Source organism: Bactrocera dorsalis, chromosome 5 (genome assembly GCF_023373825.1).
Source record: "Bactrocera dorsalis isolate Fly_Bdor chromosome 5, ASM2337382v1, whole genome shotgun sequence".
Lineage (NCBI taxonomy): Eukaryota > Metazoa > Arthropoda > Insecta > Diptera > Tephritidae > Bactrocera > Bactrocera dorsalis.
In genome coordinates, this window is record NC_064307.1 from 15,324,709 (window position 1) to 15,346,504 (window position 21,796).

The 21,796-nt window shown below is 32.7% G+C and overlaps 3 protein-coding genes across 5 annotated transcripts in view; 2 read left to right on the forward strand and 1 right to left on the reverse strand.

Moving 5' to 3' along the window:
• The first annotated feature begins 820 nt into the window (after positions 1-820).
• On the forward strand, positions 821-2,376 carry LOC105227981 (THAP domain-containing protein 3). Of its 2 annotated transcripts, none has more exons than XM_011207568.4 (4): positions 821-1,299; positions 1,364-1,522; positions 1,584-1,755; positions 1,815-2,376. In XM_011207568.4, the coding sequence occupies exons 1-4, from the start codon at positions 1,095-1,097 to the stop codon at positions 2,236-2,238; spliced, it is 960 nt and encodes a 319-aa protein (XP_011205870.3). In that variant the 5' UTR covers positions 821-1,094; the 3' UTR covers positions 2,239-2,376. The 2 variants fall into 2 exon arrangements, with proteins under 2 accessions (XP_011205870.3, XP_049314879.1); XM_049458922.1 differs by having other exon boundaries at positions 826-1,299; positions 1,587-1,755.
• A 43-nt stretch (positions 2,377-2,419) lies between these two features.
• Positions 2,420-4,043, forward strand: LOC105227982 (inositol monophosphatase 1). Its single transcript, XM_011207573.4, has 4 exons — positions 2,420-2,876; positions 3,006-3,139; positions 3,204-3,572; positions 3,643-4,043. Exons 1-4 carry the CDS (start codon positions 2,805-2,807, stop codon positions 3,905-3,907), a joined length of 840 nt encoding a protein of 279 aa, XP_011205875.2. The 5' UTR covers positions 2,420-2,804; the 3' UTR covers positions 3,908-4,043.
• Positions 4,044-9,596: 5,553 nt separating this feature from the next.
• LOC105228033 (ecdysone-induced protein 78C) overlaps positions 9,597-21,796 on the reverse strand; it is a 166,654-nt gene continuing 154,454 nt past the window's right edge. Inside the window, exons 4-6 of one of the 2 annotated variants that reach the window (XM_049458910.1) lie at positions 13,410-13,981; positions 12,796-13,071; positions 9,597-11,509 (exon numbers count right to left, since the gene is read on the reverse strand). In XM_049458910.1, the coding sequence (XP_049314867.1) occupies positions 11,132-11,509; positions 12,796-13,071; positions 13,410-13,981 (1,226 nt within the window). In that variant the 3' untranslated portion in view covers positions 9,597-11,131. The remainder of the gene's footprint in view (positions 11,510-12,795; positions 13,072-13,409; positions 13,982-21,796) is intronic. The other variant, XM_049458911.1, reaches the window with a different exon arrangement.

The following is a 21,796-nucleotide window of genomic DNA, read 5'->3' on the forward strand; positions in this document are numbered from 1 at the left end:
AAACTTTGCACATTGTAACCCTCCCGGAAGAATGCTATACATACATTGATTAAATTTACACTTGTTCTAAGGCATGTTTCATGACTTTAATATAAATTTACATGTTTAAAAAATATTATTGAAAAGTTTATTTATTACATAAACACGCTGTTGTTGTTGTTGTTCGTTTCAAGCGGCTGTAGAGCTAAAGAAAAATATTTAAAATTGATTGTTACTGTGGCGAAAAAGCCGACAAGCCAATCTATGTATATATGTACATACGTACATACATTCATACATACATGTATGTATGTACGTATGCTAAGAGAGAATTTCGTTGTTTCAAAAACTTAGTATTTATTTAAAAAAGTGTCTAATTGTTGCAAAAAATTTAATGATAATGATAATGGTTATTCAATACTAACGCATATGCAAATATGTATGAATGTAAATTAATGTATAAATATTTAACCGAAAATATGAGAGCAATAAAATGCAAAATGTAAACAAAAGTTACAAAAAGGGTTATAATTTATTTTTCTAAAGGAGGATGAAAAGTTCTCTGAGCGACATTCGCTTGGGAGTGGACAGAAACAATTATTTTACATCTGTCTCAAGCAGCTCACGACTTCCGGTATTAGACAAAGTATCTTCTGGGTAGCCGAAAAACATTTGTTGGAAGGCGAGCTAAAGTGAGAAGACGAATCAACAACAGTTTGAATACTGCTGTCAATATTCACGCATCACAGCTGCTATGGTTGTGCGAGCACTGTATTTTAATGAACACGATAAAAACAAACTAAACAAAACATGTAAAAAGTAAATTAAAATTAGATAATACATGCAGCAAATATAAGAAAATTACAAATAAATTAAAAAATTTTAAGCGAAAAGCAATTATTTAAAAGCAAAATGTGTTATTAATTATTTATCGATAAATGCGTGCAATCGACTGCTCATTCTCGCTGATTTACATACGTGCAAGTCAGTCGTAATAATTTTGACAACATCAGCTGTTCATAGTACGTCATAAAAGCAAATATTTTCGTGAATTCAGAAGTCGTATATAATTTCCCGTTGAGTTTTTAACATTAAATTAAATAGAAAAAACTAAAATGAAGTGTGCGGTTTCAAATTGTACAAGTCACAACGGCCAAAAGGAATCGTGCAGTTTCTTCAATTTTCCTGTTAATGAAGAGTTATCAAAGAAATGGGCATTATTCTGTAGGCGCAAAAAAGTTTTCAATGCGCGAACCAGTTACATATGCATGAAACATTTTAAAAAAGAAGACATCGAAAACGGTGTAGAGTATGAAATGGGTATTAATCACTTCTTTAAATTTTTTTTGGAGAAATTTAATCATAATTTCATAAAACAACTTAGGTTTTGCGAAAAAGCGCATACTAAAGCGTGGCGTTGTGCCAACTATTTTCAAAGTGGAGGTAAGCAATCCTGAGCGTAAAGAAAGATTAGTGCAAAGAGAAAATAGAAGAATTGTAAACGAATTACTTAAACAGAATGATGCTGAACATAAATCTGCAGGTAATGCAAAATTTAATTATTTTAGTAAAATCGTAAAATAAAAATTTGGTAAATATTAAAGTAGTACCGGTCGAAGAAGCGAATATGGAAACTTTAGAAACCGTTGATCTAACAAACAGTGATGTTCCTTTGCTGGATATGAGTAATGCCATCGAAACACCCACATCGCTTGAGCCATTCTTCGAAACGTATAAAACACCGTTTGAGGAGATTGAAGAATTAGAAACGAAGTTGTAAGTACAGGATAAAATAAAATATATTTGAAAAATCTAAATTAATAATTTCTATGCAGAGAAAAACAGCAACAAGAAATTGAAGAGTTACGCAAAGTAAATAAAAAACAACAGAGGGAAATTTCAATAGCAAAACAGGAATTGGAATTTATAAAACGCAAGCATAGCTATGAACTAAAATTATTGGAAAAACAAGTAACAACGGCACAAACTGAGAAGACAAGTATAGAGGCGAAATTAGTAAATATATTTTCAAAAAAACAGTTAGATGTCTTAAAGTCGGAAATGAACAGAACACATTGGTCTATAAGCGATGTGGAACAAGCTAAGTTTATATATACCAAAAGCAACAAAATCTATAACTACTTATATAATCGAGGATTTCCCTTACCCGCGGTGCGCAAAGTTAAAGCATGGTTGAATATGAAAGCACCAGCAGCGCATTTGAAGGATCACTGTTATACTTCAGAATTGTTGCAATAAGCTAGTCATATATGTATATAGTGTATATAATTAAAAACTTTGTTTATAATAATTTATAGAGAAAAATGAATCAATAATTCCTAAGTTTTAGTCTAGTACTATGAAATTTTCGAAAATGAAAATTGTGATAAAAATAAAAAGTCATAAATGAAATCAAATATGGCAACTCTTGTATCACTCATACGCAGCGCTAATACACTTACAGACCTTTACATTTTTTTTTATCATATTTTTGCCGGCGATAGTGGAATATTTCCGTTCACCAGCGTTTGTAATTTGTTTTCTTATACATTTCCGTCAGTTCGTTGCGAATGTGCACATATGCTGCATTCTACTGCTGTCGTGGTTGTTACTTAATTAAATTAAACATATAAATTTTGGACGATAATTTTTGCGAGGAATTGTGAAGTAACACATCTGCACTGTTCTTTTCAACGGCGTCGTTCCGCAGTTCCTATTTTCTACTTAAACGTTTTGCAAATTCTCAGTGCATTTATTCGGCGCTTAATTCCGTATCCTGTCAATTTATACACACAGATTACATTTGGAGAAGTAAAAATTTCAGAATGGGTGATTGCAGTGTGGATTTAGATAAATGCTTTGAAGTTGTCTCACAATTGGTGGACAAAGCTGGTGCGGTAAGTTTCCACAAGCTGTGTTGGGTGCTAATATTTTATGATTATGTCATTCATGATTGTTTATACTGAAATGTTTACGCATATACACATTTATGTATGTATATTGATTTTTATACGATTTCTATACAGTTGGTGGCAAAACGTAATGAAACACGACAAGAGTTCGAAGAGAAGGCGAACGATATTGATTTGGTCACTGCCACTGATAAAGAGGTGGAACAGCTGTTGATAAATGGTTTGCTAGATGTCTTTCCCGACCACAAGTAAGTTTTTTAACGGGAAAGTGTCAAATTTCTTCTACTTAATTAAATTATCAATTCACTTCAGATTTATTGGGGAGGAGGAGAGCGCTGCTGGCGGCGCACCAAACAAGCTCACAGATGCGCCCACCTGGATTATTGATCCAGTTGATGGCACCATGAATTTCGTGCACTCCTTTCCGCACTCATGCATTTCAATTGGTCTGAAGGTGAATAAAGTCACGGAAATTGGTATTGTTTTCAATCCAATGCTGGGCCAACGTTTCAGTGCGCGTCGTGGACAGGGCGCCTATCTAAATGGACGTCGTATACACGTGAGTGGCCAAAAGGAGTTGGGAAAATCTTTAGTTACAACCGAATTTGGCACATCACGTGATACGGAAAAGCTGAAAGTCGTTTTCGAAAACTTCCAGAATATAGTGCCAAAGGTGCACGGGTATGTTGGCAATTCAGTTTTTGAATTTTATTTCGTTTATAGCAGTTGTTTTATTATGTATTTTCAATAGCTTTCGCATGTTGGGCGCTGCCGCCCTCAATCTCTGCATGGTTGCGCTCGGCGCGGCTGATATCAATTTCGAATTTGGCGTACACGCTTGGGACGTATGTGCTGGCGAACTGTTGGTGCTGGAAGCAGGTGGCGTTGTTATTGATACCACAGGCGGCAAATTCGATATTATGTCAAGGCGTATTTTGGCTGCATCCAGTGAAGAATTGGCACAAGAATTTGCCAAGCACTTGACACAATTCAGTCCACAACCACGAGATGACTAATTTATACTCACATATGATATTAGAAAGGGTGAAGGGTGAAGCAAAAACACAGCTAAGTGATGCTAGTAGTTTTAGAATTACTGTAATTTGCATACATATATTTTTATGTAAAAAATTAGCTATATTTTACAAACTCGGTCTAGTTGGTATCGAATTGTTTTGAAAGTTAAAATAAATATTTAAAAAAATTAAACAATTTTCCGTTATAAATTGTTGCTGCACTGTTGTTGTTACTGTTGCGGCAGAAAACATTACTGAAGTGATTTCCAGAACGATGCTAGGCTAACAGTCCCTGGCCGGATAAAAATCCCGATGCGTTTCGGTTACTTAGACCCGATTGTCGTGGGAACGGGTTTCTGCACTGTATTTGAACAGCATTATTTCTTCTTGTAATATATTTGCATGCATGTAAGGGCAGCTAATTATCGTATTTCGTCATGTGTACATACTTATACATTTACAAGTAAGCAATTAGCATGCTGAGTGCATAATTATTTGCTTGCTTAACGCCCATGCCTCAATTGGCAGTTATCAAGTATTCGTCATTTTGTTGAATGTTCAAGTACTTGATAAATATTCGCAGATAAACATTCATTTAAATCGCGAATAACATTAACGATATTTTAGTAAAAGTATGACCTTTAAAATTTCTCGCAATAAAACAGTTTTGTTTTTTATTTTCATATTCATATTATATATTCTCTCACATTTTTAATTTCATCATGTTTATTTATCTCTACATATGTGGGTATGTATGTATGTACGCCGATATATATTTCAATATATTTAACTAAATATTTTTTAATTTTTAGAATCAAATAAATTTGTGGAATACAATTTAGTTTACGCTTGATGGGTTTAAAATCAGCAAATCCCTTATATAATTGTTATTTTTTACTTTTTATTATATTTTTGAAGTAGCTCCCACTATTATCATTATAATTTCATTTATCTTATTTATTGCTGTTAGTAAACTACTACATTATATTCTATTAGAAATGCTGCACCTGCACTTTTTTCATATTTGTAAATAAATTATGTCTGTGTGTATGCACATGGCATACATGTATGTATGTTTAACGCTTAAGTGTATTATCTCTTTTGTTATCTATTCATAAATAGTTAAAAAGAGTAAATTGAACTACTTCAAGATCGAGTAAACATTTAATTATTTATTTATTTTTGGTTTTCACAGCAAAAGCGAAGAGTAGTTTAAATTTACATTCATATATAATAGTATATATGTACTTGCGAATGTTGTACATAAGCATTTAATTTCCTTATTATTTAATTAGATAAGTAGATTAGAATAGTACTGCAAAACCTTACATTGTCTCATAAAATACATTTGAAAATATTGAGTTCATTTGTTTTTGTTTTTAGGAAGAAGAGCAATATTTGAAATTATGTGTATATTTGTGTTATTTAAAATTCATCTTCATATGTAAACCCACTTAAATAATTAAGGAAACGCGTTAAGTGATTTGTGCTATATATTTTCTAAATGTATGACCATAAATGCATACATTCTCATATACCATATAAGTATATATTATTGGTATATATGCATACATATAGATGCATATTTTTTAAGATTTTAAGTTACGCCATAAAATCGATTATGTCTTGATATACATACTCATATTACAGTGTGTATGTGTTTTTAACCACTGCCAAAATGTATATATATATATCGATATTTTCATATCTAATACACAATTTAGTATGTATGCATGTAAGTAGATCTAGAACACATCTTCTATAACTAGATTTTATCCTAAACTCTACTTTTATGTGCCGTTTTCACACATTTTAATGGAATTTTCATAAAAAATTGAAAAATTTGACACTTTAATATGTTGTTGTTTCTAGTATAACTACAGTTGCGCAACTACATAGTATACCGTTTATGATCATTCATTGTCATCACTGTATAAATGTAAATTTATCTTAAGTAACTTTTGTTTTTTAAGTTTGGAAAATTATCTTGTTAGATTTATAATTTGCGTATGAAACTAAGAATGAAAAATTATTAAGGCATTCAAACACAAAAATACTTTTAACAAGTATAAGGGATTTAATCAATGGAAATTGAGTTGGTTTCATTCTATTTAAAATCACAAAAAATAATTTTTGCACACAAATCCCACTATTAACTACTTTTTCGTGCTTTTAAGTTCCCACAAAAAAATTATAAATAATAATATTAAGCAACCGATTGTACTCAAAATGTAAGTTCACTTTTTAGACGTGAAAGTAAGTAAACATATCAATTCACTTTAATATTTTAATCCATATTGAGTGCACTGCCATATTTTTTATTATATGTTTAAAACACAAAACTAAAACAAAATGGATAACAAAGGAAATTTTTGTACACCAGCTTACTCAGTATATGCAAGTCATGCTTTACTTGTGACATTAATAAATACTTAAAAGCTATATGGCTTCAACAAATGTATACACCTAGGTACATTCCCTGTTTTCATATTTAATGTGTCTGACCTAAACGTTAATTTTATATTAAAGTAGTTTTAAATTGCGATATTTTCGAATATTCAGAAATAAATTCTTATATAAAACTACTTAATCTGTCACTTAATTTTTTCATATTACTAATGCAAAGGTTTTATCTAAAAATTTACGATTTAAACACATACACATTTAGCAAATTGTACTTTATGATTTACTCTGAATAAAGGCAAAATGAAAGGCAGAAAGTTATTTACTACCAAGTGATTAGGTTACTTATAATGGATTTTTACACAGTTTACATTTGATTATCTTACGGAATTGCAGCTGATGGTGAAATTCTATAATGAGTCTATAAACCTACTAAGTGGGTTCGCTTAATTTACATGGTCTTAGAGATGCTTAAAGAGGGAATTCTTTTTAATCTTTGTGTCTCAACTAACTATGAAAAACAAGATTATTAAGGGATGATAAGGAATGGAAGTGTACTAATTTCGGTTTCATAAATTGCTGCTTAGAGCGTCATGTATAAATTAAGGGAAATACTTAAAAACTGCTAGATCATCGTCTCGAAGATAAGAAATGTATGCGCTTCAATATTATTTAGTGCGAATAAATATAAAAGAAAGCTATAAATTAATAGACACAAATTTACTTACATTTGCTTCAATTTTAATCGCTTATATTTTGCTATGTAGATGGTTCATATTTGTATTGTATCTTTTGAATGTACATATCTGAAAAAAAATTGTAATAAACACCACAGCACACAACCGGAAATCTAATATTAAAATTGTGCAGTGGATCCGCTCAAGAGTTCTTCCGCTAATGAAGCTTCATCAGTTGAAATATAAGGTAATAGTGAATTGCACTCAAATTACTTCTTATAACAATTTGCAAGATTTTAATATACTTTTTGACAAAACTTTCGACACTTTTTAGGTTATTCCGCGCTGTGTTGCGAAATTTTGGGAAACGTGCCTCGCACACTTTAATGCACACAAAGTAGAGCACTAGAACAACAATATTTTGCACCAAACGAGTTGTTTTTGTAACAACAGCGATTAAATACAGCTTATAACTATCTGCACTAATGAATTTAGTTAAATATAACATTAAATGATTTCCAACTTTAGCACACGAATAAATTGCAAATTTTTTCACTTTGCCAAGTACATTAAAGAAAACTAACGGCTTCCTTCACAGTTGCATTTGGCTTTGCCAACTAATTGCTTATGGTAATATAAAGTTTACATGCCAATGCTTTGTTGCTGGGAAATGCGTTAATATGAAAATAAAGTTGAATTAGTTTTTATTTTCGAATTTGCATTATTATATTGGTAGCGCAACAACAAATAGTTTTATTTGTAAAATTTCAGTAAACAAGCATTACATTTTTTTTGCCGAGACAAAATATCTGTGTAAACGGATGCACAATTTTTGCAACATTTTGGCAACGCGAAACTGACAATGCGTGTTTATACACAGCTGTTTGAATTAGCTTTTGTGACAGTTAAGTTGAATTTATTTTTTGTAGCTCCTGGCATTTTTATTATTTACAGAAAATTTTTAAATTTACATTGTTTTGCATATTGTGAAAAAGCAAATAGCTATTTAACATGCTTTGTTAATTGATGAATCATCTGCTGCGAAGGTATACTTTGGAAAGTGCTGAATATTTAAGAGTCACATTGCCACAGTTGGCTTGTAGAGAACTGATCTTTTGCAGGCATCCATTATATATTAAACAATAAAATATAATAACGAATATATTTTCTTGCGTTTAAGTTGCTCTGATTTTCGCGCATTCAATCTTTAAAATAAGCTTTAAATAATTACACCTGCTGAGTGACATAAAAATACCAATTCAAATGAAATGATCTTGCAACAAATTAACTACAACGTTTAATATTGAAAATAAAACAGAACAAAGTGATGGTTTTCGTGTAATAAAAGTTTAAGTTTTATTTAGAAAAAAATGTATATCTACATAACTAATAATGTTTTGTAGTCGTTTGCTTGTATTCACTTTTAACTATTTAAAATTGCAAAAGTAAAACATAGAATTAATGTAGTTTGTTGTGTTTCTCATTTTTCTTTTCATAAAATGTATAAAAAAATATTTAATACAAACAAAATAATAATTAATGCGCAGTGTTGTTGCTGTGATTGCCACTTACATATACATATACTCAGGCCTTAATGTAGAATTCATTAAAATTATGCTTAAATATTTATATAAAACAAAAAAAATAACCAAACAAAAACTACAGGGCACTTATAGTTTAAAAACATTTAAATGAGAAGGACGAAAATGATATATGATATATGTATATATTTACTGCAGATGAACATATTTATGCATATTGCTGATTTATAAAATGATCATATATATTTATAAATATGTAGTATGTATACATGTATGCACGTATGTATGTATATTTAATGAGTGAAATATGTTTATGTGCTGATTTACACACACATTTACAGATTAATATATTTATTTTAAACATTATATACATTATTATTAAGGCTAGGTCAGTTATGAAAGTCAACGCATTCATGAATTGGAAGATGTTGAAAGGATAACCTCAACTCAAATGTTCATATGCATGTTAGTGGTGCATGCAACAAAAAAAGTGAAAATTATGTTGCAGTTGAGGTGAAACCTTAAGTTCATTACAAAGTGTTCAATGAAAATACATTTAAGTCTACAAATTTTACAACATTTTTAATGAGACGCAATGAAATAAATATTTTTTTACGAGTTTGTGAATAATGAAGGCAGACGACGCTGATACTTAGTGTATGATTTGTCAAGAAATTCTATTGGATTATATATACTCGTATAACGCTATATATGACTTTGAGTGTACATAGTGAATTTTTATTTAGTGCTAATTAAAATTTTGTAGCTTTAACGTTAATGAAAATTATATTTTGAAATTGAAAACGCTCCCGCGAAACGCAAGTGGCTGGAAGGATATAAAATATGTATATTTGTTATTGCTACCACTAATGTTTTCATACGAGTATGTGTCATATAATCTTCTAAGCAGTTGGAGTTTATTTTTATGAGCGGAGTTTTATGCGCAGGAATTCGTGTTGTGGCATTATGTAATTTATTTCTACTACGTTAATTATTCGTGCACTTATTTACATTTGTTTCGTTATTTATTTTTGTTCGCGTAGTGTTTTGTTTTTTGTGTTACAATATTTTTAATTTTTTTTTTTCGTTAGAGTTGAGATGGGCGCTAAGTTTGCTAATATATTCGCTAATGCTATATATTATAGATGCATGTATGTAATTTATTTATGCCATTTACATGTGTATGCATGTATGCTTTAAGTGTAACAGTTTTAACAATTGAGATTTATAGTTGTTGTTTTGTTCTTTCATTTACGGCCATATGAGACGATTTTAAGTAAAATTAACTGCTAGGCAAGTGTATCAATGATAAAAAATATCTTCATGTTACATAAAAATTAAAATGTTTTTCTCTTTTGTTTACAAAAGTTGAAGAGCAAATAAGAAATTTTAAAATTACGTGTTAGCTAGTGTACAATTTTTGAATTTATTCATATAAACTGCCGGCATGATAGACATGTGTGTATATGTAGCTATACATGTTTAAATGAAAAATATTGCATAACATTCGATAAATTCATTTCTCTCAGCGTGTTTAATTTTTTTGTTAAATAAATACAATTTTTTTTAATTTATTTAGCGCTCTTCTTATTTTTTTTTTTAGATTTTTGAATTTAGTGTTTTCTTTTGAATGAGTTTTCGCATATATGTATGAATACTTATTTTATTTGTTCACGGCTAACTTTCCACCATTTAGTTATGCTTTGTCAGTGTTGAATTTATGCGTATTACTACACATGTAGCTAAGTTTCTAATATTCATTATTATTTTTAATGCTTTCTTGACCTTAAATGCTTAGAGTTTTTCATTTAAATTTTAAATATTTAAGGTTATTTGTTTATTTTTCTTGCTTTTTTTGCTGATATTGCAATGTTACATTTGTCTGTGGCATGATCACGTGATGTTTGTTTGTATGTATGTAAGTAAGCTTGTAAATAATGTTTTTTCACTTTACTAAAATTATTTATGTATATAAATGTATGTATGTATAGCTAAAACTGGTATCTATTTTCCATAAAACACAAATTATGAAAGAGTTTCTGCTAAAATATTTTTTTATAAAACAACAAAACATTTTTTTTTTAATTTTTTATTTTTATGTTTTTTTTAGTAAGTAGCAGAAAAACCTATAAGCTAATCGTTCTACGATTAATTTTTAAAATTATATAAACAATTTGTATTATTATTACTTTTTCCATATAATAATTTCCACTTTGTTCCATCATATATAAATTAAATATGTAAATGTGTTTTTTGTTGCTTAAGAACTATTCACGCTAGGTTTAGAAAACGTATAGTAATCATATTGTTATTTGTTGTTGTTGTTGTTGTTGTTTCTCTTCTTATTCTCACATACATAAATCTCTTTTTGCAAACTGTGTGTTTGGTCCATCGCGCCCCCATAGCTCCACAGCGGCTCTACACACAAAAGCTTATACTCTGCTGTCGCTTTCTTTTCACTTTCCCTCCTCCACTTCGCTCTTTATGTATTTTCGTCTTTTGCGGCAATTTCACTTTCATAACGTTTATCCTTATTACGCTTCGTGTATGTTTTCTCTTTTTACTTTTGGATTATCTTGCGTCACAGTCTATTCGTTCGTCCTTCACAGATCATCCTCTGTCTTGGGTATATCGAATATCTCGGCGAAGAGTGGCGGTAATCGCAGTTTGGTCCAATTCATTCGTAACCAGTCTAAATGTGAGAAATGCTTGGCGCCCAACGAGCGTAATTCGGGTATTTTAGCCTCGAGTGCTGGCATCAGTTGTAGCGCTTGTGTGGAGCCGGCACGTGAGCGGACGAGTTGTACACGCAGTGCTTCGGCGACGCGTTCGCGTGATCGTGAAATCATTTTCGGTTCAGCGAGGCCGGAACGATCGGAGGCGAGCAATACCATGGCGGAGAAGAGACCGATTTCGGTATCGCTTAAACCGTAACTGTTGAGGGTGTTGGCGAAATTCACTAGCGAGATGACGAAGTCGTTCTGGAAGAGAGCAATTTATATTTTTGCATTAATTACGATTTTGTTTTTGTCATTTAAATAAAGTAGGGAAATCGTAAGATGTTTCGTTTGATTGAGCTATTATTCCCCTCGGCATTATTGTCTACTAAAGATTTTATACCAACGATTTTGAATTTTCAACTTCAAAGGCTTCTGGAATTCCAAATTATTCAAGACTACGAATTCTAATTATGAGCACCCGACGCTTTAGAAAGCTGTTGCTTGGGAAACAGTGTCAACACTAACCCTCAATGTACAAAATACATGCATATTTCTGATAATTCTATTTAGGGCTCGTTATTTTGGAGAATATAAATCTTTGTACGATCGCTAACTTTAAGAAGAAGACATTTTTATCGAGGGGGTTAAGAGTTTCGAAGGATACTGCGAAGTTCCAAACGAAACGAGTGTACTACAGATATAGTCATGATTGTCTAAACGTTTTGGCTCCTTGATACTAATATCATATGGCTTGAAGAATACATTTCAGCCAGAATTTGTTGAGATATCTTTATTTCTTAAGCGTGAAGCACTTTTGGATGATTAAAACCTTATGAAGCACGAATTATAATACCAATATATAAATTGTCTCAGTAAGTGTGTTCGTCTAGCTAGGTATTATTTGGGTTCAGTGTCGAAGAAGAGCAGTCTAAGACAGGATAAAGTACTGGAGTCGGACCCAATGGCATTGGAAAACATTTAATCATCTTACTGAGTGTCTATGTTAAGATTTCGTATCGAAAAAGTGGCAATTCTTGACTGAATAAAGCAGTAGACTGAGATCCAATGGCTTCGGAAAATCCAGTTAATGATTGGATTAAAAAAATAGATTCAGTCCCAATGGTGGCAGTCCTAGACTGGACTCAATGTTATCGGCACAGGTTTAATCGCGTTACTGAGGATCATAGCTAAGATCAGTATGGGGAAAGTGGCAGTCCTAGACTGGATAAATAATTAGATTTGGACCCAATGGTGTCGGAAAAGTTTTAAACGTCTTACTGTAGACAGTTACTCAGATCCGTTTGGAAAATATTTCAAGTTTTTTCTTGATTCCTAGAATCCACGAAGATTTCCATAGCAGTGTCTCAAGCAGAGAACTATGAAAGCAACGAATTTGAGCCTTATATCGAGTCTGCTACATTCGTAGCCATAATTATTTCAAAGCCTATCAAAACTCATTGAGTTCATTGTTGTTATTTACAATTATAATGCCCCGGCCTATAAAAAAAGTAGCCTACAAACTATTTGGAATATGCGAATTGACTTACATCATAAAGAATTTCCAGTTGTTGTCGTGTCAGATAAGTGCCATCGTCGAATGTCAACGTTGCATCATTGATCATACGTGCCACATGGCTGAGCCACACCTCGAAGAAGCCCAATTTGATGAGTATCAGCTGATCGTCTTGTGTAAAATCACAAAAGCCCGGTACACGCTTCGCGAATTCAACGATACGTTGCACGCCGGGCGTGACGCGCCCCGCATACTGTTGCCACAGCCAAATTTTCTGAAATTCCATTGTCTCCGATACTGAAGTGGCAATCTAGAAACGGAAAGCAAATACAAAAAATTAATTAGTGGACCGGCGTCAATGTGGAAAGAGCTTGTGCATAATTGAGGAAAAATAGGTTAACGGATGGGGAAAGGGGGAAAGCGCACACATCAAAATTGCTTTATAGTTATGCTGATTTAATGACTGTTAGGCAGTGTTTATGGGTCAATGGTTGTACTACATGACAGCGACGGCTGCTGATGAGTAATTTGTATGCGTCACTGGAAGTGAGAATTTTGTGGCGGCTTCAACGAAACCAAAACAATTTAGCGGACATGGGATTTGCGTAATGGTATGTGAATATAGCACAACAAAGAACGTTTACCTACATAGCATGTACTTACTCCATTCTGCGGCACCGCCACCGGTCGCCGCATCAGTTCGCGTGTCTGCTCCTCCGTGTATGAGCAGTGCATGCGATGCGCCTGTGAGACGCACATAATCACATCGTAAACGGTCAGTTCGGCGGTAGGGCCTTGCATATCGACAACACCGCAACCGTTATTGTCGACGCTGGTAATGCCAACATTACCACCGACGCCGCCACCACCACCACCAACACTGCCACCGTTACCGACCACACTCATACCGCCGACGCCGACGCTAACATTGCCGCACTGTCCCATCATGCCGCCAGCACCGCCGGCACCTACGCTGACGCTCATATTGACGCCCACACCCATGCCACCAACACCGCCCGGTCCCGGTGTGTTGGCTGTGTTGGCGACGCTACTTTGGCCCGTACAGCCCAATTCGGAGGGTGACGAGGCGACTGAACACATTTGTGGCGTTTGCGGTGTATTCGGTGTATTCACACGCACAATGACGTTCGGATCATCCGTGGACGAAGGTGTGCCATTCAGCTCACGTGAACGTTTCGGTACGCGACCATAACGAACAGCTGGAAGTAAAGGAAAAAAACGAAGATTATTAGTTTTTGTTTTCAAAAAATTGGATATGTCGATATAAGTATAAATAATAACGGGTTTTAATAAATCTTAGTAAGGATTTAGAAACCCTAATCAAATACAAATTAAAGTTCCACAGCAGGACTGCAGGAACTGAAGCCGCTCGACCTTCTCAAGCGACATCGCTTCGCTCTATATGTCTTGAAAAGTTCCAAGCAGATTCGACGTTTTCGAGCCAAATTTTGTTCAGCGATGAGACCCATTTCTAACTCAAAAGGTATGCAAGCAAGCAAATTTACCGTATTTGGGACGAAGAGCAACCTGAAGAGATTCAAGAGTTGCTATTTCATCCAGAAAAAAACACAGCTTGACGTAGTTTGTGGGCCTGTGGAATCATGGGTCCATAGTTCTTCAAAAATGATGCCGGTGAGAAAGTAACTATCAATAGCGACTATCATCCCGTCATGATAACCGATTATTTGATGCCTGAAATTGAAGCTCGTGATCTCGGTGACATTTGGTTTCAACAAGACGGCGCCATTTCCCACTCACATCGCATCAATCAATGGATTTATTGAGAGAACACTTCGGTGAGCAGATAATTTCACGTTTTGGGCCGGTCGATTGGCCACCAAGATCGTGTGATATCACACCGTTAGATTTTTTCTTGTAAGAATATGTAAAGTCTAAAGTCTATGCGGACTATCCCACTTCGATTCAGACCTAGGATCAAAACATTACTTGTGTTTTTCGCCAGTTAACAGTCGAAATGCTCGAACGATTCATCGCAAATTAGACTCAACGGATGGACCATCTGAGACGTAGCCCCGGCCAACAATTGAAACAGATAAAATTAAAAAAATATATTCCAAAGAATGTTTTTTCGAATGATAATAAACATTCCCCATCAAATTTGAAGTTTCTATGTTTTTAAATAAAAAGTAGGGAACTCCGAAATGGTTCACCCTTTATAACATGTTTTTTTTTTGACAGCAACATTTTCGTGTTTTTGCTATTCGCTCAAAATAAATTATATTTCAATTTCGATATGTAACTACAATACAAAGACGCACAACGAAATCTCAGAGAATTCTTAACTTATGTGATTTTTTAATTTCAAATTAACCTTGTTCTCTTTTCTAGATGCCGCCGATTTGCTTCATTGAATTAATAAATATTTTTTTGATTTAGAAGTGCATGGTTTTCGCATTATAATTACATTCGTTTGTTTATTGGCGGTTTACTCCAGATTAGCCAACCTTGAAGTGTGGAATTATTACTATTACAGAAATGAGAAATACTTAGCAATGACTGTTATTACTCGGAACTTATTGCATTCGTCAATTACAGTTATAACTTTACAGTTATGTAAATTTTCTTAGAGATATTGACTTTAAGTAGTTATAGTTGATTAGATAGTAGATTGTTGTTATTGTTTTAGAGGCAGAAAAGATCACAGAAGTAACTACGAAGAATGCTGCCGAGTTAACAGGCCTTGGCGGATAAAAATTCGGGTACGTGCCGATTACATAGACTCGTCTGTCGGGTTTAGCGGAGCTATTATAACACAAAAGACAATGTGACAAAAATTCACGAGCGCGAGGTCGCTGAGGCAGCAGAAATCTCAAAAAACTGATGGATGTTGATGGAGAATGGAGCCATATGTAGAAGTTCACACAAATAGGGAAAGTTCCCTGAGCGTCATTCACTTGGAAGTGGCCAGAAACGATTCTTATATATCGTTCAAAAAACTCACAACTTCTGGCCTTAGACCCATCGTCGTCTGGTTAGCCAAAAAATATGCGTTTGAAGGCGAGCTTTGTAAAGTGAGAAGGCGAAACATCCCCTCTCCAGGGTTGTGCACTTGGTTGGGGACCCACCACGTAAAAAAAGACTGCCAATGAAAAGAAGAAAACAGCCTCCGGCTATAGCCGCCGAAGCGCTGTCTACGCCAATAAAGAAGGAGAAGAAGTGTTATGCTGTTTACCGCATTCGGAAGCAGTCTCTGCCTCCTTTTGTGACCGTCGATGACATATAGAGCCATTTGAACTAACAAAGACCAGAGAACAGTCGAAAAAATCGACTGTCCTCAACAAATTTGTCCCGCAGAAAGCGAAGACTGTGCTATCGGCCGGAAAAATTATGAATTGACCGAAGACGTGATCTGCATTGATTACTTGGAGAAGGGAGAAATGGTTACAACACACGTCTAAGCCAAATTATGGGCCGATTTGACGACTCAAATTGCAAGAGTAATGGTTGAATAAGGCGAAAAAGCTAGGGCCAAATTACGCTACCCAATTAAGCTACGAATTGCCGCCTCATCCACCGTTATCGTCAAATTTTCGTTGTAAATACAACAAGGAATTCTGCCGCTGGCCAAGAAATATGAATACCAACCCTTCTCTTACACTATTTTTACTAGTATACCCTGACTAAGGTATAATAAGTTTCTCACGAAGTTATTAATACCCACACGGAAACGTCGAAAACCCTATAAAGTATGCATGTATGTATTTATAAAAGATCAGCGTAACGAGTTGAGTCGATTAGCCAAACTCATTGGTTTGTCCATCCGAAGTAGTCCCTCAGTTTTTGAGATATCGATGTGAAACTTGGCATACTTCGTTTTCTCACCAAGAAGCTGCTTATTTGTCGGAATCGTCGTTGTCAGACTGTTATAGCATATAGCTGTCATACAAATTGCTCCATCAAAAGCAAGTCCTAGTATGAAAAACTTTTTAACTTTTCGAGATATTTTTATGAAATTTTTCATATATTACTTTCTAAGAGAATGGGACAATACCGCAATACATTTTGTCAGATCGGACCCCTATAGCATATAGCTGCCATACGAACTGACCGATTCAAATCAAGTTCTTGTATGGAAAACTTTTTTATTTGACAAGATATCTACATGAAATTTGGCACAGATAACAGTTTCAAGACACCGTTACAACTACGGAAGAATTTTTTAAGATCGGCAAACTATAGCAAATAGCTGTCATACGAACTGACCGATCAAAATCAAACTAGAGATCTTTTTATACCCTTTAAGGCTAGAAGAAACATATCTTTGTAGTGTATTACAGCTTTAGTGATGCCGAAGAAAAATATTTGCCGAATCATATTTTTTTTGGAAAATGTCTAAACAGCTGAAGCTGTGCAAAATTAACTGTAGCGTTTGCGAAATGGGAACAACAGAGGTCTAAACTAATAACAAAAATTAATTTGAATACCAGAGCATGTACTCACACACACACACATACACTTGTAGTGGCTTACGCATGCGACTACTAATTTTTTGACAAAACAATAAATTATTGGCAAACATCTTGTGTGCCGATTTTTTAAGATCCAACACTTGTACACGCATTATTTTTATTAATATTCGCATTATACTAAGCAAGTAAGTGTGTGTGTGTGTGTATACACCTACTCATAGACATATATCAAAAAAGCTTAAAGGCCCAACATAAGTGCGAATTTAAAGAATTATGTGTGCGGGGAATTTATGCCTTCAACATGACACATTGTAGTGAAATATATGTATTTAGTAGTATATATGTGTGTATATACTCGTGTATGTATGTATATGCAAAGATTTATTGTAGCTGTTATAACACTTCAAGTTTTCATGAGTCAAGAGCATTCATTCAGCGCTTTTTTATGCTACATACATATGTATGTAAGCATGTACAACAATAACAAAACAATAACAAGACGAGAGCGTTTGAGACTTTTGGAAGATAATGATAAATCGTACAGAAATTGCTCTTTGTGCGCGTCAAGTGGATTTTTACTGTCAAATATTGTTTTTCTGCGCTTTGTTGTTGTTTTTGTTTTTGCCTAGAAGTATGTATGTATGTCGGTTTGTGCTTGTAAACTATATATAACTAGTGGCACATAGTTGCTGCTTGGTAGTAGCGTTCTTGTGTTGTTGTTGCTGCTTGTTTACTGCTATGCTTTTGTGGAAGTGTAGTTGTTGTTTTTGTTTCTTCTGTCTTTCAGCCTGTTGCTTTCATGTTTTTGCGGGTTGTCAACGACACTTTTATTTGTTAACAATTAAATTTCTCATAGTTCAATACACTTTGTTAATATGCCAGTGAGCATGAGCTTGAGCAGGCAATTGGGTGGCAAGTCTACACATACACATATACATACAGACATAAAAATATATACATACAAACACACACAAATAGTTTGCTGAAGAGGAGACACAAAAACAAAGACTTTTACATTCTAATGCATTTATATGTCAGCATGTACACATGTATGCGAGTGTTTGCAGCTTAGTTTATGTGTGTGTGTGTGTGTACTTAGTTGATTGTATTGCGCTATTAACCGCATTTATTTATAACATAAACTTTAATGCTCATTAATGACTGTCTCTTAGCGAGCGCGTGTTTTTATCGATTTGCCAACAAAGCGCGCCGCCTGAAGTGGGCGTCGGGGCGTATGAGTAATCAATTATGGCACTATTTGTAATGCGCTCAAATTTCATTAATTTAGTGGATATTTAGTGGCAAAAAAAAGTAATTGCATGCGATATTTATTTCAATTTATGAAAATATTTGAATTAATTTTTTTCTTAATTTTTTCATTTGAATTTATAAGTTGCTTTCAATTACTGAAATTACAAAGCATTTGTGGTTTTATTGTTTGGCATAAATATACTATGCAAAAAAAAAAATATGTACAAATATAATATGAAAAATATGTACATAAAAGCATGAACTCAAAAAATAATAGAAAACATTGTAAAACCTTTTTAACAGTAAATTAATTAAAAGGGAAATATATCAATAAAAATAAAGAATAAAATATAAAAAATTATTTAAAAAAAATTTGAAATTTAAGTAATAAAATATTAAAAGAATTTAATAATAAATTTATAAAAATTAAAAATATGCCAAAAAAAAAATATAAAGAAAAAACAAATTAATAAAAAAAAAAATAAAATAATATAAAAAATAGTATAATAAAATGTATAACAAATTAGAATTATAATAAAAATATAGAAAAAAAAATTAATATGAATATACACAAATTAAAATAAATTATTTATTTTTCTCCATATTCTTGTTTTCAAAAGTAATCTTGGCCAAGTTCTTTACTGAAGCCATTTCTTTCAGTTTTCGAAAATAATGTCCTCATTCCAAATTACAAAAAAGAAATATAAAAATGTTTTTAAAAAATTATTGAAAAAAATAAAGAAAGAAACAAAGAAAGAAACAAAAGTATACAATTAAAAAATAAATAAATAAAGAGTATACAAATAACGTTTAAAAAAAACATAGCTTTTAAAACAAAACTTTATACATAAAAATGGTAAAAAACACTACAATGAAAAAAAAAAAATAATTATAATAAATGTTAAAAATATTTATATACATATATGTACATATGTATTTAATAGTAAAATATTTTTTCCTCATAGATTTCAAAAATAATTTTGCACAAATTCCCTTCTATTTACTACTCGAAGAAAGTGCCCTCTTTCAAAATTATACAAAAAAAAAAAACTATAAAAAAAGTTATAAAATAAAAATTATAGATAAAATTAAAAAAAAAAATTTTTTTAAATATACAAATAACGTTAAAAAAACATTTATATTTTTATAATAGTGAAAAAAAACTATTACGATTAAAAAATTTTATAAAAATTAAATTTAATTAATTATTAAAAATGTTAAAAAGAGTAAAATATTTGTTTTATCCACAGGTTTTATTTTCAAAATAATTTTAGCCAAATTCTCTACTACTTAATACTCGAAGAAAGTGTCCTTTTTCAAATATATAAAAAATAAAAAAAAAAATATTTTAAAAATTATATATAAAATAAAAAAAAAATTAAATTAAAAAATATTAAAATTATACAAAGAATGTTAAAAAAACATAAAATATATAACAAAAACTTTTATAAAAATTGTTAAAAAATTTTCATTATAATGAAAAAAATGTTTAATAATTATGAAAAATTAAAAAAAAAAAATATTTTTAAAGTATTGTTTTTCCCACAGTTTTTTTATTTTCAAAAATATTTTTGCAAATGCAAAAAAAAGTAATTTTAGCCACATTCCCTACTTAAATGCCAAGCTATTTGACTATTTGGCTGCCTTCCGCTTTCGAAAGTAAAAGTGTGCGCCAGGCCGCATGCCAATTTGTGCGAAACACGCTATTTTATTGCTGTCAACTCATTTACACGCTTGGCAAGCAGCAAATAATTGGTTTCCTTTTCTTTTACAAAAATATTTCAAATATTTCTGAGACACATAATGGCTTAGTGGTTATTATAATAATATTTTTTCACATAAAATTGTAAGAAATTGTTCTGAAAGGTTTTTTATTTTTTTAGTATAATATTTTTAAACATAAATACATACATATAAGATGTGTGGAAAAGTGTCTTTTGAATAATTATTACCCTATAAATATATTTTTTTATAATTTAGAAAAAGTATCGACTTGGTGTTATAATCTTGGATGCTTTGGGTTGATTAGCAAATACTTAAATTATTTTTGTAGTTTTTGAAAATATTTTTCCAAAAATTTCAGAATTTCTTTGTTAATAGTGTGTGTTTGTAACAATAAAAAATTCTAATAAAATATTTAATTTTTTATATGAGAAAAAATTTTTGAAAAAATAATGTTTTTTACCCGAGGAAACCCATGTAACTCCTCAAAACTCTGACCTTTTTAATATTTTTCGATATTTTTTAAAAATAACTAAATTTTAGGAAAAACATGCCCGATTTCCAAAAAATTTTCAACTCGGAGAAACTTAATTTTAGTCACTTCAGTGTAATATTATTTCTGTGAAGCCACTTAAGTGAGATTTTGTTTCAAAGCGAGCATCATTTGTTAGCGAGAACTAAAGGTTTAAAGCACTTTCTGCTAAAAATATATTTAAATTATTTTAAGTACCAAACTGCCTACTGCAAAATGGAAAAAAAAATTAATTATATAAATGTTTTCCGTTATTTAAGTTTAAAATGTAGTTTTCGCATATATTTGCTGCAGGAATAGCACGCCAACCCCTTGCTGCCTGCCCCCTCTGCAACTTTGTGTTGACAAAATGATTAAGTGTCACATTTGCTAAGCTGTCAATTCCTCGCTGCTGTGCCATTTGGCATGCTGACAGCGCAAATAAAGACAAATCCAACGACAACAACAACAATAAGAGCAAAAGCAAGAACAACAGCGTGTACAAAATATAGTAAAAGTGAGTTTGAAGGAAAAAAACGAAACTAGTGAAACACTAAATAGATAAAAACTAGCGATATTTCTTGCGTACTTGCGCGCCACTAATTCCGAGTGGACGCACATACATACATATTGTGCCGGTGTATGTGTGCGGCTATCAGCATGCGGTCAGCAGCACTCATGCACGTCAACGGCTTTTTGCTTGGCTCTAGCAGCTATGCGCTTTCTAGCACAACAACATTGCCGACCACACCGCGATGATAAGAACAGCCAGCCAGCAAGCAGTGAGTCGGTCAGCCAGCCGGCGGATCATTTGCAGCCGCCAACAGCGCACTACGCAACAGCAGCAGCACCGGCGGCGGCAGCAACAGATTGTCAGTCATTGGCTATTAAGTGGTCGGATATGTGCGGCCATCTGAGCTACCCATGCCATATGCATGTAAGCATATGTGTATGTGTGTGTATGTGTATGCTGTGTGCGACGACTTTGAGTTGCAAATACGAAAATGAAGAGTGAATGATGAGTTCATTAGCCCGACCGCATCGCATTGCAATGCGCCGAAGGACTTTGTTTCGCACGAATTTTTCGCTTTAGAAACGCG

Bases quoted from the DNA above. Each gene is read 5' to 3' on its own strand.
- LOC105227981 (XM_011207568.4), top strand. From the start codon at position 1,095: ATGAAGTGTGCGGTTTCAAATTGTACAAGTCACAACGGCCAAAAGGAA. The intron at 1,300-1,363 runs GTATTAATCACT...AAAACAACTTAG, and splicing joins CGGTGTAGAGTATGAAATGG to GTTTTGCGAAAAAGCGCATA. The intron at 1,523-1,583 runs GTAATGCAAAAT...TAAATATTAAAG, and splicing joins TGCTGAACATAAATCTGCAG to TAGTACCGGTCGAAGAAGCG.
- LOC105227982 (XM_011207573.4), top strand. From the start codon at position 2,805: ATGGGTGATTGCAGTGTGGATTTAGATAAATGCTTTGAAGTTGTCTCA. The intron at 2,877-3,005 runs GTAAGTTTCCAC...ATTTCTATACAG, and splicing joins TGGTGGACAAAGCTGGTGCG to TTGGTGGCAAAACGTAATGA. The intron at 3,140-3,203 runs GTAAGTTTTTTA...AATTCACTTCAG, and splicing joins GATGTCTTTCCCGACCACAA to ATTTATTGGGGAGGAGGAGA.